Genomic DNA, 14,470 nt, shown 5'->3' on the forward strand with positions numbered 1-14,470 from the left:
TGTATCCAGCTGTAGACATAGGCTATATAGTTTTCCATCATGTCCGGAGGGGGGCGTAGAAATGTCCGACATTACTAAGTAACTTCTCAACTGGTAAAACTTTAGGTGTGGGCTATGTCCTTGACATGACAGCTCGAGGTGTTTCTTTACACAAACAACAACGAAAGCCTCGCGGGGTCATTTTTATGCAATTATGTTGGGTCTTCTTTTGAGAGTCGTGGTGAGTCAAACGTTTTTATAATTCATAAATGCGCAGTTGTGCACCCATAACTGAGAGCAGCGCGTTCACTATTACTGCTGTAAATGTATGTGTTTGTGTGTGTGTGGGGGTTGCATACTGTAACCTATTTACCCCATATATTAGGCTACAACATGGATACCGTTTCAAAGTTCATGTCTATATCAGATCAATACTGGTAACAATTAATTGAGGGACAGTGGGTTAAACTATTATGCAATATTTTAATATAGACTACAGCTTGCTTTTTATTTGTGTTTGCAGTGGTGGATAAAGTACTGTCATGCCTTGAGTAAAAGTAAAGATACTTCAGTCATTTTCTATTAAGGTAAAAGTGAGTCACCCAGTATTAAATAAAAGTGTCTGGTTTTAAATGTAGTTAAGTACAGTGGTGGAAAGTTGTCATACTTGAGGTGTCATACTTGAGTAAAAGTAAATGCCATGAATCAAATTCCTTATAATAAGCAAACCAGTTGCACGATTTTCTTTCTTTTTTTATTTATTTTATTTACTGACAGCCAGGGGCACACTAAACACTCAGACATAATTTACAAATGTAGTACTTGTGTTTAGTGAGTCTGCCAGATCAGAGGCAGTAGCGATGACAACGGGTTATATACATAGGCTAAGTACTCAATTGGACCATATTGCTGACCTGCCTGAGCATTCGAAATGTAAACGTAAATGAGTACTTCTGTGTGTCAGGGAAAATGTATGTGATTAAAGAATTAATATTTTCTTTAGGAAATGTAGTGGAGTAAAAAAATTCAAAAATGTTGACTCAATTGCAACCCACAGTTGTGTCAAGTTGGCTAGATGTCCCTTGGGTGGTGGGCCATTCTTGATACACACGGAAAACTGTTGAGGGTGAAAAACCCAGCAGCGTTGCAGTTCTTGACACACTCAAACTGGTGCGCCTGGACCTACTACCATACCCCCATTCAAAGGCACTTAAATATTTTGACTTGTCCATTCACCCTCTAAATGGCACACATACACAATCCATGTCTCAATTGACTCAAGGCTTAAAAATCCTTCTTTAATAACCTGTCTCCTCACCTTTATCTACACTGATTTGAAGTCATTTAAACAGGTGACCTCAATAAGGGATCATAACTTTCACCTGGTCATTTTTGTACGCTCAGTATATATTCTAACCTGAAGAAGCTGTCAGGAAACTTGACAGCCAAGCACAGTACAAACAAATAGTGTAACAACATACTAAACTTGACAGAGTTGCTTTGGTCTCAAGTTTCTTAGTCATAAAATTTGCTCCTACATTGCTCTAACAATCTATTGTTTGCTTTGGTTTTTGGATTCAGACAGAATTATACTGATCACACGTATTTAAATTGAAACTAACGTAAATGCATGTTAATCACTTTGTGTAACCTTAAAATTGTGTCTGTTTTATTATGTTCTGGTTTCCGTTGCAATGGCCCAGACCCTTTGGGCTCTATTTTCAGCTGGCGTTAAGCCAGCGCAATTGCATTTGCCAGACGGCATCCCAAGCCGCGTCCTAAGAGCATGCACAGGCCAGCTGACTGGAGTGTTTACGGACATAATCAATCTTTCACTATCCCAGTCTGTTGTCCCCACTTGCTTCAAAATGTCCACCATTATTCCTGTACCCAAGAAAGCGAAGGTAACTGAACTAAATGACTATCGCCCCGTAGCAATCACTTCTGTTATCATGAAGTGCTTTGAGAGGCTAGTTAAGAACCATATCACCTCCAACTTACCCGACACCCTAGACCCACTACAATTTGCATACGGCTCCAACAGATCCTCTGACGACACAATTGCCATTGCACTGCACACTTCCCTATCCCACCTGGACAAGAGAAGGACTACTAACTGAGCATGCCCCCATCCACATTGACGGGGCTTTAGTGGAGCGGGTCGAGGGCTGCAAGTTCCTCGGTGTCCACATCACTAAGAAATGATCATGGTCCACACACACCAACACAGTTGTGAAGAAGGCACGACAATGCCCCTTCCCCCTCAGGAAACTGAAAAGATAACCAAAATTGTATTGACTGGCTGCGTCACCGCTTGGCATGGGATCCGACCTCCATGCGCTACAGAGGGTGCATACAGCTCAGTACATCACTGGGGTGGGGCCGAGCTTCCTTGGCATCCAGGACCTCTATACCAAGCGATTTCAGAAGAACATACTATTTATATATGTACTGCTGTACTACATTTTTTATTATTTTAGAATTTTTGTTTATTGTGTGCTTGTTTATTGATAGGAACTTGAAACATAAGCATCTCGCTGCACCCGCCATAACACCTGCTAAATGTGTACGCAACCAATAAGATTTTATTTGATTAAAAATGTTGATCCGTTTAAGCTCTTCTATTTTCAAACCCTAGCGCCAGGATTTGTAATTTATCAGTCTTATGTGAGCTTGCTCGCTCTGAGGTGGGAGGGGTGGCAATATCGGAGTTGTGCCCTTAAAAACGTGCGCCAAAGTGCCAATTTCAGTATGCACTGGTGGGGATATTTAAAACCAACCAAAAGCTGGCCTTAGCGGTAACCCAGTTGGCTGTGGCATGGATTTTGACATCGGAAGCGTAGCCTATCCAGCCATGACACACAGTACCCATATGCACATGGAATTAGAGATGCACTACATGACCATAAATATGTGCACACCTGCTCTTTGAACATCTCATTTCAAAATCATGGGCATTAATATGGATTTGGTCCTCCCCCCTTTGCTGCTATAACAGCCTACACTCTTCCGGGAAGGCTTTTCACTAGATGTTACAACATTGCTGCTGGGACTTGCTTCCATTCAGCCACAAGCGCATTAGTGAGATCGGGCACTAATGTTGGGCGATAAGACCTGGCTCACAGTCGGCGTTACAATTCATCCCAAAAGTATTCGATGGGGTTGAGATCAGGGCTCCGTGCAGACCAGTCAAGTTCTTCCACACCAATCTCTACAAATCATTTCTGTATGGACCTCGCTTTGTGCATGGGGGCATTGTCATGCTGAAGCAGGTAAAGGCCTTCCCCAAACTGTTTCCACAAAGTTGGTTGCACAGAATCATCTAGAATGTCATTGTATGCTGTAGCATTAATATTTCCCTTCACTGGAACTAAGGGTCCTAGCCCAAACCATGAAAAACAGCCCCAGACCATTATTCCTCCTCCACCCAACTTTACAGTTGGTACAATGCATTGGTGCAGGTAGCATTCTCCTGTCATCCGCCAAACTCAGATTAGTCCGCGGGACTTCCAGATGGTGAAGTGTGATTCGTCACTCCAGAGAACTTGTTTCCACTGCTCCAGAGTCCACCATTCCATCACTGCGCATGGTGATCTTAGGCTTGTGTGCAGCTTCTCTGCAATGGAAATCAATTTCATGAAGCTCCCGACGAACAGGTCTTGTACGGATGTTGCTTTCAGAAGGTGTTTATAACTCGGTAGTGAGTGTTGTAACAGAAGACAGACGATTTTCAGCACTCGGCGGTCTCGTTCTGTGAGCTTGTGTGGCCTACCACTTCGTGGCTGAGCAGTTGTTGCTCCTAGACGTTTCCACTTCACAATAACAGCACTTACAGTTGACCGGGGTAGCATTAGCAAGGCAAACATTTTACGAACTGACTTGTTGGAAAGGTATGTTGAAAGTCACTGAGCTCTTCAGTACGGCCATTCTACTGCCAATGTTGATCTATGGAGATTTCATGGCTGTGTGCACTAACTGTCAGCAACGGGAGTGGCTGAAATAGCCAAATCCACTATTTTGAAGGGGTGTCCACATGCACTATATACAAGTATGTGTTTTTTGTGCCCGTCAACCTTGTATTAAAAACAAAGCATAGCCTCCTCTCCTCTTATTGAAGGCAGTTTGTTTGTCATGCCCAATGCATTTGCCAAGTAGCCAAGACTATTGATAAAGGGTTTGGCCTGTGAGGCCGCTTTGAAATATATCTTATTCACCAAAGCTTCATTAAAAGATCAAGTTTGGCAGCAGCGAACAGTGAAAGGACATCCCGGCTATGATATTATTTTTGCCAGCTCCTGATATCATTTTGGCTGTGCGTAAAAGCATCTCCATGTTGGCTATATGCCCATCATTGAATGAGAGATGAGATAATCCAGTGACAGTCCTATTTCGAAACATGTACCTTATTTTTCTGAAACAATTGCTTGTTTTCCTTTTGGTTTGATTAACAAACAAGCCCTTAGTGGGCTACCCTTACCCTACTATTACGAAAGCTACAGCAATGGCTCTGGTGTCTTTCTTATGCTGGTCATGCGTTAGTCTACAAGTAGCCTATCCATAAAGGGTTTCTACATCGTCTACTTGTGAAGCTTTTGCCGACATGCTTTTGCATTATTCACAATTCACATTGCTGTGTGCGTACTCCATTCGGCTTGTATCCATCCCCATTTCCAAAGAGGGCTTCTTGTCCAGTTACCAAAGATGCGCTCCTCCAAACAGGCCTAGGCTATATCTTGCTTATTTAGAACGTACATCACACATACAGTACAATTTACGGGAACCTTGTCCTTTTTATTTGAGGAGAAGTGCGATTCGTAAAGCCCTATACTCGTTGAAGCCAATTACAACAATGTTGACTGTCAGCGCTCTAAACATACTGAGCAAACCAAGCTTATAATAACCATTTATGTGTTGTAGGCCTGTTGTTTGTTTTTTGGCAATGTCACTTTTTGCCACTGGGGGACAGTAATACATAAATTGATGGGCCAGAACCATAGACTTGGATAGACATAGCATCTCTGTATCTGTATTATTAAGATGGCGTTGGTGAGAGCATGGGCAGCACCATTGAGGCCATCATCTTGAGATAGTCAATGTTCTTCTTCTCAAGTAAAAATCATTGTCTGATCCCTTCTGATGACACGGTTGTCACGACTCCAACCGGGTCATTAGGTCATGCCAACCAGGTCATCAGAAAGGATCAGTCAAGGAAGTTCGGAAGTCCCACCCAGTTGACTAAATCATAACGGCAAAAGTCCTGAATGGAGCTTTTGGCCACTACAGGACTCCCTACAACTTTATGGCCAGGACATAAATAATAAATCAATCGATTTAAAGAATAAGCGCCTAGACTGGTACAAGAAATATGGTGGAAGGAAACTCTCTTGCCCATGGTTACACCAATCCAAAGCTTTGTTCTAACATCTACTTAATTAAAAATCAAGTACCTTCACCTTAATATGACAGAAAGAGAGAGGGAAAAAACAACAAATGAAGTCATGGCCCATTTGATATGTTACATTTATGTAATATTAAACATGTATCAGTGACTAACCCCTTTAAAAAGGGTTCATAAAAACAGCTGCAACAACAGCAAAAAACATAAGCAAAACAATATTTCTTCACAAATCTATCAGTTCACAGACAGCCAGCCAGCTTGTGTGTGTGTGTTTCTCTTCAACCAAACAACATTTTCTGGCTTATCTTCAAGAAGACTGCATTCCAGAGAGGTGGTCATTTGGTTTCTCGAGCCTGATGACAGTTGTCCACAGACAGAGAATATTCTCTCCACAAACACTTAGGATGCAGTGGCAGAAACCAGGTCCAGTGCCACATGGCACAGTTTGCCTGGCAGAATTTGAGAGGTGACTCTGTAAACATGCCCCCCTTTACGTTTTCCAGGTATTTCCGCAGCTTACATGGGACACTTAATGCCCTGCCAGGTTGACCCTCCGGCTGGACAGTGACCTCAGACACAATCTTTGATGCAAGGAAGTTATATTTCTGAAGAGCACAGTGGTCGAGATTCTTGCTGGAATAATCATGCTGGCATCTTCCTGGGGTCCTGCTCCACGGCTGTACTCACACATTTTCTGAAGTACAAAAGATTCTGCTTCCCTAATCAGGGGCTCCATCTCTGTCGAGCGAAGTGCCAGAGACACACTTGGGTCCATCAGGCAATCTGCCGCAGGGGTTGGATCAAAGTTGGCTGTTAGTGGATTCAATATGCATGCGAAGCGCTCACACAGTGACTTCAGGAGGACCTGTGCCAACTGTTTTGCAACAGTAGTTGACAGCAAGTGTGCCTCAAGGTTGAGAAGGCACACCACCACATCAGACAGCGACTGGCTGTCAGTTTGAAGTTGGTCAGTGTGGATTGAGAACGGCTCCAGCAACTTCACAAGCTGCTCTAGCTTGGCCCAGTCACTGGTCAGCAAGTTGGTCGATGTGGATCGCGAATGGCTCCAGTAACTTCACAAGCTGCTCTAGCTTGGCCCAGTCACGCTCCATGCTCGCCCTCGGATTTCTTCCATGATAGCTAGTGATAGTAATGCACAAGCAAGGCCTATTTGAAACATTGGCATCTACTGGCAGCATTTATCCACCATTTTCAGAAGCTTGAAAACCCCATTAGAAAATAAGCTTAAAAACCCAATTACATTTCTGTGCAAAGTAAAAAAGGTATGATAGTTTTTATTTCAGTTCGTTTTGCAGTCAAATATAAGTTTTAGCTTTTCAAATGATTTAATTTAAGATTTTTATTTAAGTTTACTAAATTGTTTTTCCAATGTTTTCATTTTAGTTTCGGTATTCACTTACTATAATAACCTTGGAGCAAAAACAGGATTATTATTATTTTTTCTCCTGTTGCTGTCACAACCCCGGACCTATAGCACTACCCCCAGCGCTTAGATGTATCACTGCATTAGAGGGCTCTATTTTAACAAACCTAGATTATGTATCATGGTGTTGACAGTTGCTGGCCAGTAGGCCTACCAATCAGCTCTGTGGTGTTCACCCAACATTGCTGATATATTTTATATGCTAATGGGAATATCAACTTAATATTTCAGAAACTTAAATTAAATATCAACCTAGATACTATACAGTATGTGTGGTATTTTTGTGTCATATTGATTGCAAAACAAATTCTTTATTATAAATGCAATGACACAGAAAACATTTTTTCAGTTAAGGCCGGGCTTGGTGAAGCCATGTCGCCTGGTCAAGCCGATGTCAGTGACCATCCTCCCAGAGAGGTCCTCGCATCACCAGGACAATTTGCCCAAGCTGCCCGTGCCTCCACTAAGGCAAACATTTGAGCGCTACCTGTTGATGCTGGAGCCCCTGCTCAGTGAGGAGGAGATGGATCACACACGCAAGCTAGTCAAGGAGTTCCTCATTCCTGAGGGAGTGGGAGACAGGCTGCAGAGGAGCCTGGAGCGCAGAGCTAGCAACAAAGAAAACTGGGTAGGTACTGCCATAGAACAGAACTGGTCACATAGAGCAGAGATGGGTACTTATTAGGGCAGAGCACTGGGTTGATCTTGGGTTGATTGGCAGGAACAGATACCTGTATTATATCCTTTATGCACCTACAGTATACAGTATGTCATGTTGATGGTCTATAGCATTATCATGGCTGTTTGTGGATTTTTATGCAGCTGACAGAGTGGTGGATGCAGTCAGCCTATCTGGATTCCCGGATGCCTGTGGCAGTCTATTCCAGCCCCGGGGTGGTCCTGCCCCGCATGACCTTCCAAGATCGCCAAGGACAAATGAGGTGAGCAACAAGGAACCATGCGTGTCTGAGACCATTGTACCAGCCCTTGCTACGAGATTATACAGTAGATGCCCACCCTCCCCCAGCACTACAACATTTTAGGTCTGTCTATACCGATCAGTGAAAAGGACATTTTATAGGCTTACTGCTTAGTAGAAAAGTTAGTAGAAAGTGATTGACTTCAGTGTTGTAATCCGCCATAGCTCTGTTGAACTTGAGAATAAGCTTGAGTTTCAGATGACCTTTAGACAGACTCCCCTTTCATGCTGGCTATTTTAAGCACATTGGCTGCTCATAGAATTGCTCAGCTTTTTTGGACCGCGGAGACACACGTACGCAATCAACATTGCGGACAGTGCCAAACACATGCAATAGAAGATGACACTAGAGCAGACTTCCATGCTCATATGAAAAGTAAATGATTCAACAATATACTGTACTGTAATGTACACCATCTTATCTGCTAGACTAGAGTGACAGACAGCTCAATAAATGCAGAAATATAGTATCAAAATAGACAGATATCATGGTTCTGAGTTGGACATGCTAAGCAAGTCTGGTTGGAGATATGAGGACATGGAAAACAATACTGCACTAAAGTGTATTGGAGTTGATTATGTGAATGGAACATGAGATGCTGGAGGAGTAAAAGGCTGAATCTCAGTTGGATGAGGAAATACCATATATCATACTTAATTACTCAATAGGGTGGCAGGTAGCCTAGTGGTTAAGAGCATTGGGCCAGTAAGCGAAAAGTTGCTGGTTTGAATGCCTGAGCCGACTAGTTGACAAATCTGACGATGTGCCCTTGAGCAAGGCATGCAACCCTAATTGCTCCTGTAAATCACTCTGGATAAGCGTGTCTACTAAAATGTAAATCAATGTTTTCTGCTCAGGTTTGCTTCTAAATTGATTTCAGGAGTTTTGGACTTCAAACAAATGATTGACAAGTGAGTAATATTGATATAGAAAATATTTTCTATAACTTAATGATATACATCTAATATATATTTGTCAGACCAGTTTACTCTAACTCTGTGTCACAGTGAGACCCTACCTATTGAGTATTTGGGTGGGAAGCCTCTGTGTATGGACCAGTACTACCAGATCCTGTCCTCCTGTCGTATCCCTGGACCAAAGAGAGACACTGTGGTCAACCATGCTATCGGGAAAGTGGCCCCTACTCACATCACTGTGGTCCATAACTTCCAGGTACACTAGGGTGTGCTATTGCTTTGCTTTTCTCTCTTTGATGCTGCTTTATGTTGCTACAACACAAGAGAGGAAATCAATAACATTGTTGCATTGTTAGTTTATTGTCTCTAACCCACTTAACCAGAACCTGAAATGCTGATTGACCTTCTCCCTCTGTCCTTAGTTCTTTGTCCTGGATGTGTATAACAGCGATGGCTCCCCACTGACGGTGGATCAGATTTACATGCAAATGGAGAAAATCTGGAACTCATCCCTGCAGAGCAACAAGGAGCCTATCGGCATCCTGACTTCCCAGCACCGCAACACCTGGGGCAAAGCCTACAACAACCTCATTAAGGGTGAGGCCAGGGAGAGCCTTGAATGCTAGAGAAGGGTCTTTGGAGCGCATGGAGTGACCCACCAAATAAACAAAACCCTAGTCATAACCCAGTCTTGAGACATAACGTAAGAGTGACTGGATGCATCCTATCACTTTGCACACACTGTTTTAGACATATTGGTCGATGATTTCCTCGAGGTCCTTGTAGGTCGCTCATTGTATCGTTTTCTTCCTTAGACAAGACAAATAAGGAGTCTGTCCGTGCTATCCAGAAGAGCATATTCACAGTGTGTCTAGACGCCCCCATGCCACAGATGTCTGAGCAGCGCTACCAGAGCCGCGTCGCTGCCCAGATGCTGCATGGTGGAGGGAGTCGCTGGAACAGTGGCAACCGCTGGTTTGATAAGACATTACAGGTGAGCTCTTGAGACTGAAGCTGTAGAACAAAGGTTGCATCCTCCCTGATATATGTTCATATTTTTATTCAAAGAGTCTCTTGCATTATTCTACTGTATTCATAAATGTATTTTAAATCTTATTATTGTAACGTGTATTATTTAATCCCCAGTTTATTGTGGGTGAAGATGGTACCTGTGGTCTGGTGTATGAGCATGCCCCAGCTGAAGGACCACCCATTGTGTTCCTGGTGGACTATTTGGTTGAGTACATGTAAGGCATAACAAAATATGTTTATTTCATTCATTGATTAATGGTACACAGCACTGCCAAGGTCATTGTGTACTACAGATAAAAGGTCGGCGCTGGTTGCTATGGTTGCAATGGCTATTTTTCCAACCAGAGCAGGTGCATTATGCCTGAGTGTAGCAAGCACTTTGAAGATTCACTATTTGTCAAGTTTAGATAGTGACTGATCCATTTGAAAATGATTTTTACAACCATTTGAAGCCCACTGATCATGGCCAAGCTGGAATCATGACCCTGGCCTGCTACTGAATGTGCCTCTGCCTCTCTTGAAGTATAATGCTTTGTGTTGTTTAAACAGGGGGAGGATGGAGGTAGTACGCTCTCCCATGATCCCTCTGCCCATGCCTCCCAAACTGCGTTTCAATATCACACCTGAGGTCAAGAAGGATATTGAGTCGGCCAAACAGAATATGAACATGCAAGTAGAGTCTGTTTGTGTTCCTAGCAGTTTCCATTCAAACATATCTTTGAAGTGTTTCTCACTCTTTGGCTACTCTTTCATTCACCAGAATGTCACACGACCTGGATGTGAACGTGGTCAACTTTGCTGACTATGGGAGAAATGTTCCAAAGGCTCACAACATGAGTCCAGATGCCTTTATACAAATGGCTCTACAGCTTGCCTACTTCAGGTGGGGTTCATGAACAAAACAGTCAACATCTGAAACAGCAGTTGGGTTACAGTGCCTTGCGAAAGTATTCGGCCCCCTTGAACTTTGCGACCTTTTGCCACATTTCAGGCTTCAAACATAAAGATATAAAACTGTATTTTTTTTGTGAAGAATCAACAACAAGTGGGACACAATCATGAAGTGGAAGGACATTTATTGGATATTTCAAACTTTTTTAACAAATCAAAAACTGAAAAATTGGGCGTGAAAAATTATTCAGCCCCTTTACTTTCAGTGCAGCAAACTCTCGCCAGAAGTTCAGTGAGGATCTCTGAATGATCCAATGTTGACCTAAATGACTAATGATGATAAATACAATCCACCTGTGTGTAATCAAGTCTCCGTATAAATGCACCTGCACTGTGATAGTCTCAGAGGTCCGTCAAAAGCGCAGAGAGCATCATGAAGAACAAGGAACACACCAGGCAGGTCCGAGATACTGTTGTGAAGAAGTTTAAAGCCGGATTTGGATACAAAAAGATTTCCCAAGCTTTAAACATCCCAAGGAGCACTGTGCAAGCGATAATATTGAAATGGAAGGAGTATCAGACCACTGCAAATCTACCAAGACCTGGCCGTCCCTCTAAACTTTCAGCTCATACAAGGAGAAGACTGATCAGAGATGCAGCCAAGAGGCCCATGATCACTCTGGATGAACTGCAGAGATCTACAGCTGAGGTGGGAGACTCTGTCCATAGGACAACAATCAGTCGTATATTGCACAAATCTGGCCTTTATGGAAGAGTGGCAAGAAGAAAGCCATTTCTTAAAGATATCCATAAAAAGTGTATTTTAAAGTTTGCCACAAGCCACCTGGGAGACACACCAAACATGTGGAAGAAGGTGCTCTGGTCAGATGAAACCAAAATTGAACTTTTTGGCAACAATGCAAAACGTTATGTTTGGCGTAAAAGCAACACAGCTGAACACACCATCCCCACTGGCAAACATGGTGGTGGCAGCATCATGGTTTGGGCCTGCTTTTCTTCAGCAGGGACAGGGAAGATGGTTAAAATTGATGGGAAGATGGATGGAGCCAAATACAGGACCATTCTGGAAGAAAACCTGATGGAGTCTGCAAAAGACCTGAGACTGGGACGGAGATTTGTCTTCCAACAAGACAATGATCCAAAACATAAAGCAAAATCTACAATGGAATGGTTCAAAAATAAACATATCCAGGTGTTAGAATGGCCAAGTCAAAGTCCAGACCTGAATCCAATCGAGAATCTGTGGAAAGAACTGAAAACTGCTGTTCACAAATGCTCTCCATCCAACCTCACTGAGCTCGAGCTGTTTTGCAAGGAGGAATGGGAAAAAATGTCAGTCTCTCGATGTGCAAAACTGATAGAGACATACCCCAAGCGATTTACAGCTGTAATCGCAGCAAAAGGTGGCGCTACAAAGTATTAACTTAAGGGGGCTGAATAATTTTGCACGCCCAATTTTTCAGTTTTTGATTTGTTAAAAAAGTTAGAAATATCCAATAAATGTCGTTCCACTTCATGATTGTGTCCCACTTGTTGTTGATTCTTCACAAAAAAATACAGTTTTATATCTTTATGTTTGAAGCCTGAAATGTGGCAAAAGGTCGCAAAGTTCAAGGGGGCCGAATACTTTCGCAAGGCACTGTACCTTAACCTATCACTTTGAGACATATTGATGAGACATATTGATCTTTCAATGTTTCAGAATGTATAAGATGTGCTGTTCCACCTATGAGAGTGCGTCCCTGCGTATGTTTGCACTTGGGCGAACAGACACAATCCGCTCCTGCTCCAATGAGTCTCTCAAATTTGTCCAGGCAATGGAGGACCTAGCTAAACCGGTAGGTCAACTCTGAAACCTGAACATTGACACTAAATAAACAATCAACCCTGACTGTCACTCTACTGTAATGATGTCTGTTTATCCCATATGTTGACAGAACACAGAGAAGGTTTCTCTATTGGACAAGGCATGCCAAGCCCACGTAGAATACACACGCATGGTGAGGACTTGATGGAAAGGGACATTTACTGTATTAATCCATGCTTGTCCCCACTCACTGCAATGTATATTTATTTTGTGTATGTCAAAATGAGCAGGCAATTCATGGCCAGGCCATAGACAGACATCTCCTTGGCCTGAAGTTGCAGGCGATTGAAGAACTGACGTCCATGCCAGAGATATTCATGGACACAGCCTATGCTGTGGCTGAGCATCCCAATCTCTCCACCAGCCAGGTATGAAGGCTGTTTATGTGAGGTATTTAGCATCCCAAAATACAACATATAACAGGACAAATTGTAGACAGTGGTTTGGTAATGATTTGTTTATTAGGTTTGGCCCACATTTGTACAGCTAAAGGTAATGTTTCACTGTCTCTCTTCTCCAGGCTGGTGCCAAGACAGACTGTGTGATGTGCTTCGGTCCACTGGTGCCAGATGGCTACGGAGTGTGTTACAACCCCATGGCAGACCACATCAACATTGCCATTACAGCCTTCAACAGCTGTGAAGAGACACATGCTGCCAACTTTGGCCGGGCTATGAAGAAGGCTCTGAGAGACATGAGGTCTCTGCTGGAGGAGACAGCTAAGGCCAAGCAATGAGTCCCCACAGGGGACATGGCTCCTCTTTATGGCTGTGTGGAACTGAACCTGTGCTGGAGGTAGTGGGGGAAACTGAAGCCACCCGGGTATATCTAGTGCTGTAACATGGAGAGAGGAGAAGCACTTTGCAATGCATTAGGTGGGCCTTGGGAAGATTTTGGGCCCTTCAGGTAGACGTGATGTGAGTGTTGGAGGGAAAATCCTGTAGGAGAGACAGTCTTGTAATAAGCAAAATAATATCAAGACTGTAAAGCGAGTATGACTGATGGAAAGTTATACATTTCATGTTGACTGAAATGGGTGTATCCTTTTCCAAATAGAAAGCGCCATATGTCAAAGAAAGATCCACACCAGATCATGGCAGAGACTCTATTTCAGGTGTACTATCTTAATTTGACCAGTTTCTCACAGCAGGACAATAATCCTGCAGCAACAGTAAACGTGAATTATTATGTGCGTTATTTAATGGACATTTTTTGTAGGGGTTGATAAATGATTTTGTTAGGATAAATCAAGTCTGACATTTTTAAAGTGGAAATTGAAAACTTTAGAAAGCTGTGCAGGAAAATCTTCTGCGACAACAGAGTGATCGAATTAAGAGATTACATCTGTCTGTTTTAAGTTATATTTAAAAGTCATACAGTATGTTGGCGCTGTCTTAACATTTATTTTTGTGGGATTCTATAGATGTGTTTATTCAGTTTGTTGACTTACATATTTGTTATTTCATATATATAAAATAAGTTCAAACAGTTCTAAGTTATTTAAGTTCTGAAAATGTGTGCCATACTATACCAAATGTGCCATAATAATGAGTTGCTGAGTGGTTTTGCTGTGATTTACTTTGGTAAATGTTTTCTATACAAAAAAAACAAACAAACAAAGACGGACTGCTGTCATTTATTTTAATGTTACAAAATTCTGACAATACTGATTAAACTAAGGACAAATTGTTCTCCAGTAACAGCCTAAATTCCTGTCTCGTTAAATACTGTATAATAGAAATGCGAGCCACGGATCAAGGCTCCACGAATGAGTATTCAGCTCGGAAGCTCCCATTGCTATGCAGGTACTCGCCATGAAACTCTATCTCTGCCATGTTTCCAGCTGATCGCCATTCAAAAAGCTGTTGGCCCTTGAACACGTTGGTCTTCAAGACGTCTACATCTCGTATCTAATGGAGATGGTATTAGAGGCATAATGTT

At 42.6% G+C, this 14,470-nt stretch overlaps 2 protein-coding genes, 1 long non-coding RNA gene and 1 pseudogene across 5 annotated transcripts in view; 1 reads left to right on the plus strand and 3 right to left on the minus strand.

Moving 5' to 3' along the window:
• LOC110535959 (carnitine O-acetyltransferase) lies at nucleotides 1–14,238 on the plus strand. The gene is made up of 14 exons (XM_021621379.3): nucleotides 1–220; nucleotides 7,171–7,449; nucleotides 7,644–7,762; nucleotides 8,659–8,712; nucleotides 8,809–8,974; nucleotides 9,141–9,315; nucleotides 9,534–9,712; nucleotides 9,865–9,965; nucleotides 10,300–10,419; nucleotides 10,511–10,633; nucleotides 12,365–12,500; nucleotides 12,600–12,662; nucleotides 12,760–12,897; nucleotides 13,050–14,238. The coding sequence occupies exons 1-14, from the start codon at nucleotides 194–196 to the stop codon at nucleotides 13,263–13,265; spliced, it is 1,896 nt and encodes a 631-aa protein (XP_021477054.3). The 5' UTR covers nucleotides 1–193; the 3' UTR covers nucleotides 13,266–14,238.
• The window catches only part of LOC149979634 (uncharacterized), a 237,291-nt gene that overhangs the window by 26,590 nt on the left and 196,231 nt on the right, over nucleotides 1–14,470 (minus strand). The window lies entirely within an intron of this gene.
• Nucleotides 5,580–6,512, minus strand: LOC149979635 (uncharacterized; annotated as a pseudogene).
• Nucleotides 14,157–14,470, minus strand: part of adamts13 (ADAM metallopeptidase with thrombospondin type 1 motif, 13) — a 14,020-nt gene continuing 13,706 nt past the window's right edge. For both annotated transcript variants that reach the window (XM_036935790.2, XM_036935792.2), the window contains exon 31: nucleotides 14,157–14,439. In XM_036935790.2, coding sequence (XP_036791685.2) covers nucleotides 14,284–14,439 — 156 coding nt within the window. In that variant the 3' untranslated portion in view covers nucleotides 14,157–14,283. The remainder of the gene's footprint in view (nucleotides 14,440–14,470) is intronic.

This window comes from Oncorhynchus mykiss, chromosome 11 (genome assembly GCF_057628025.1).
Source record: "Oncorhynchus mykiss isolate SJ-2025 chromosome 11, ASM5762802v1, whole genome shotgun sequence".
In the NCBI taxonomy this organism is placed as follows: Eukaryota; Metazoa; Chordata; class Actinopteri; order Salmoniformes; family Salmonidae; genus Oncorhynchus; species Oncorhynchus mykiss.